This window comes from Sinocyclocheilus anshuiensis, unplaced genomic scaffold (assembly GCF_001515605.1).
Source record: "Sinocyclocheilus anshuiensis isolate Anshui unplaced genomic scaffold, SAMN03320099.WGS_v1.1 scaffold874, whole genome shotgun sequence".
In the NCBI taxonomy this organism is placed as follows: domain Eukaryota; kingdom Metazoa; phylum Chordata; class Actinopteri; order Cypriniformes; family Cyprinidae; genus Sinocyclocheilus; species Sinocyclocheilus anshuiensis.
The window spans coordinates 1,478,620-1,479,286 of NW_015538065.1; the positions used below are offsets into that span (position 1 = coordinate 1,478,620).

Sequence of the window (667 nt, forward strand, 5' to 3'; positions counted from 1 at the left end):
TGTTTATTAAAGAAATTATTACTTTTATTCAGCAAGGATACATTAAATTGATCAAACGTAACAGTAAAGACATTTATATTGTTACAAAAAATGTCCAATAAATGCTGTTTTTAACCTCCTATTTATAAAAAAAAAAGTATCAAATAAGAAATAAAGACTGAAATAAGACTGCTGAAAATTCAGCTTTTTCAGAGGATTAATTTAAAATAAAACATTAAAATACAAAAGTGTTATTTTAAATTGTTATAACATTTCACATCACTGTTTTTACTGTATTTTTGATAATAATAATAATAAACTTCTAAGGGACTTAATAAAAAAAAAAAAAAAATCTTAACACCAAACTTTTGAATGGTAGTGCACTTTTAATTCATTGTAGGCTGTTTGATTTGTTGATAATTTGCCATGCATCCTCTAGAGAACCTCTACAAAAACTTTCTACTGTATTTGAAATTGAATTTTTTTTCCTCTCCCTTTCTCTTTAGGTTACTCATTCCATGGCGGCCCTGATCGGTATGGTCTAAACGAGATGGAGATGGTGGAGGATTACTGAATCCACAGCAATAGCTACACGAGGCCTTTAAACCCGCGGGTCCACCTAATCAGACTCCGCAAGTCGAATGTGCACTGCTTTGAGGGAGAGGGGTTTGGGGATAAGCCAGGAGAA

General features: G+C 31.8%; 1 protein-coding gene across 1 annotated transcript in view; it reads left to right on the plus strand.

Moving 5' to 3' along the window:
• Positions 1-659, plus strand: part of LOC107683559 (PERQ amino acid-rich with GYF domain-containing protein 1-like) — a 27,187-nt gene extending 26,528 nt beyond the window's left edge. The window contains exon 26 of the mRNA XM_016479637.1: positions 486-659. Coding sequence (XP_016335123.1) covers positions 486-553 — 68 coding nt within the window. The 3' untranslated portion in view covers positions 554-659. The remainder of the gene's footprint in view (positions 1-485) is intronic.
• Positions 660-667: the final 8 nt, after the last annotated feature.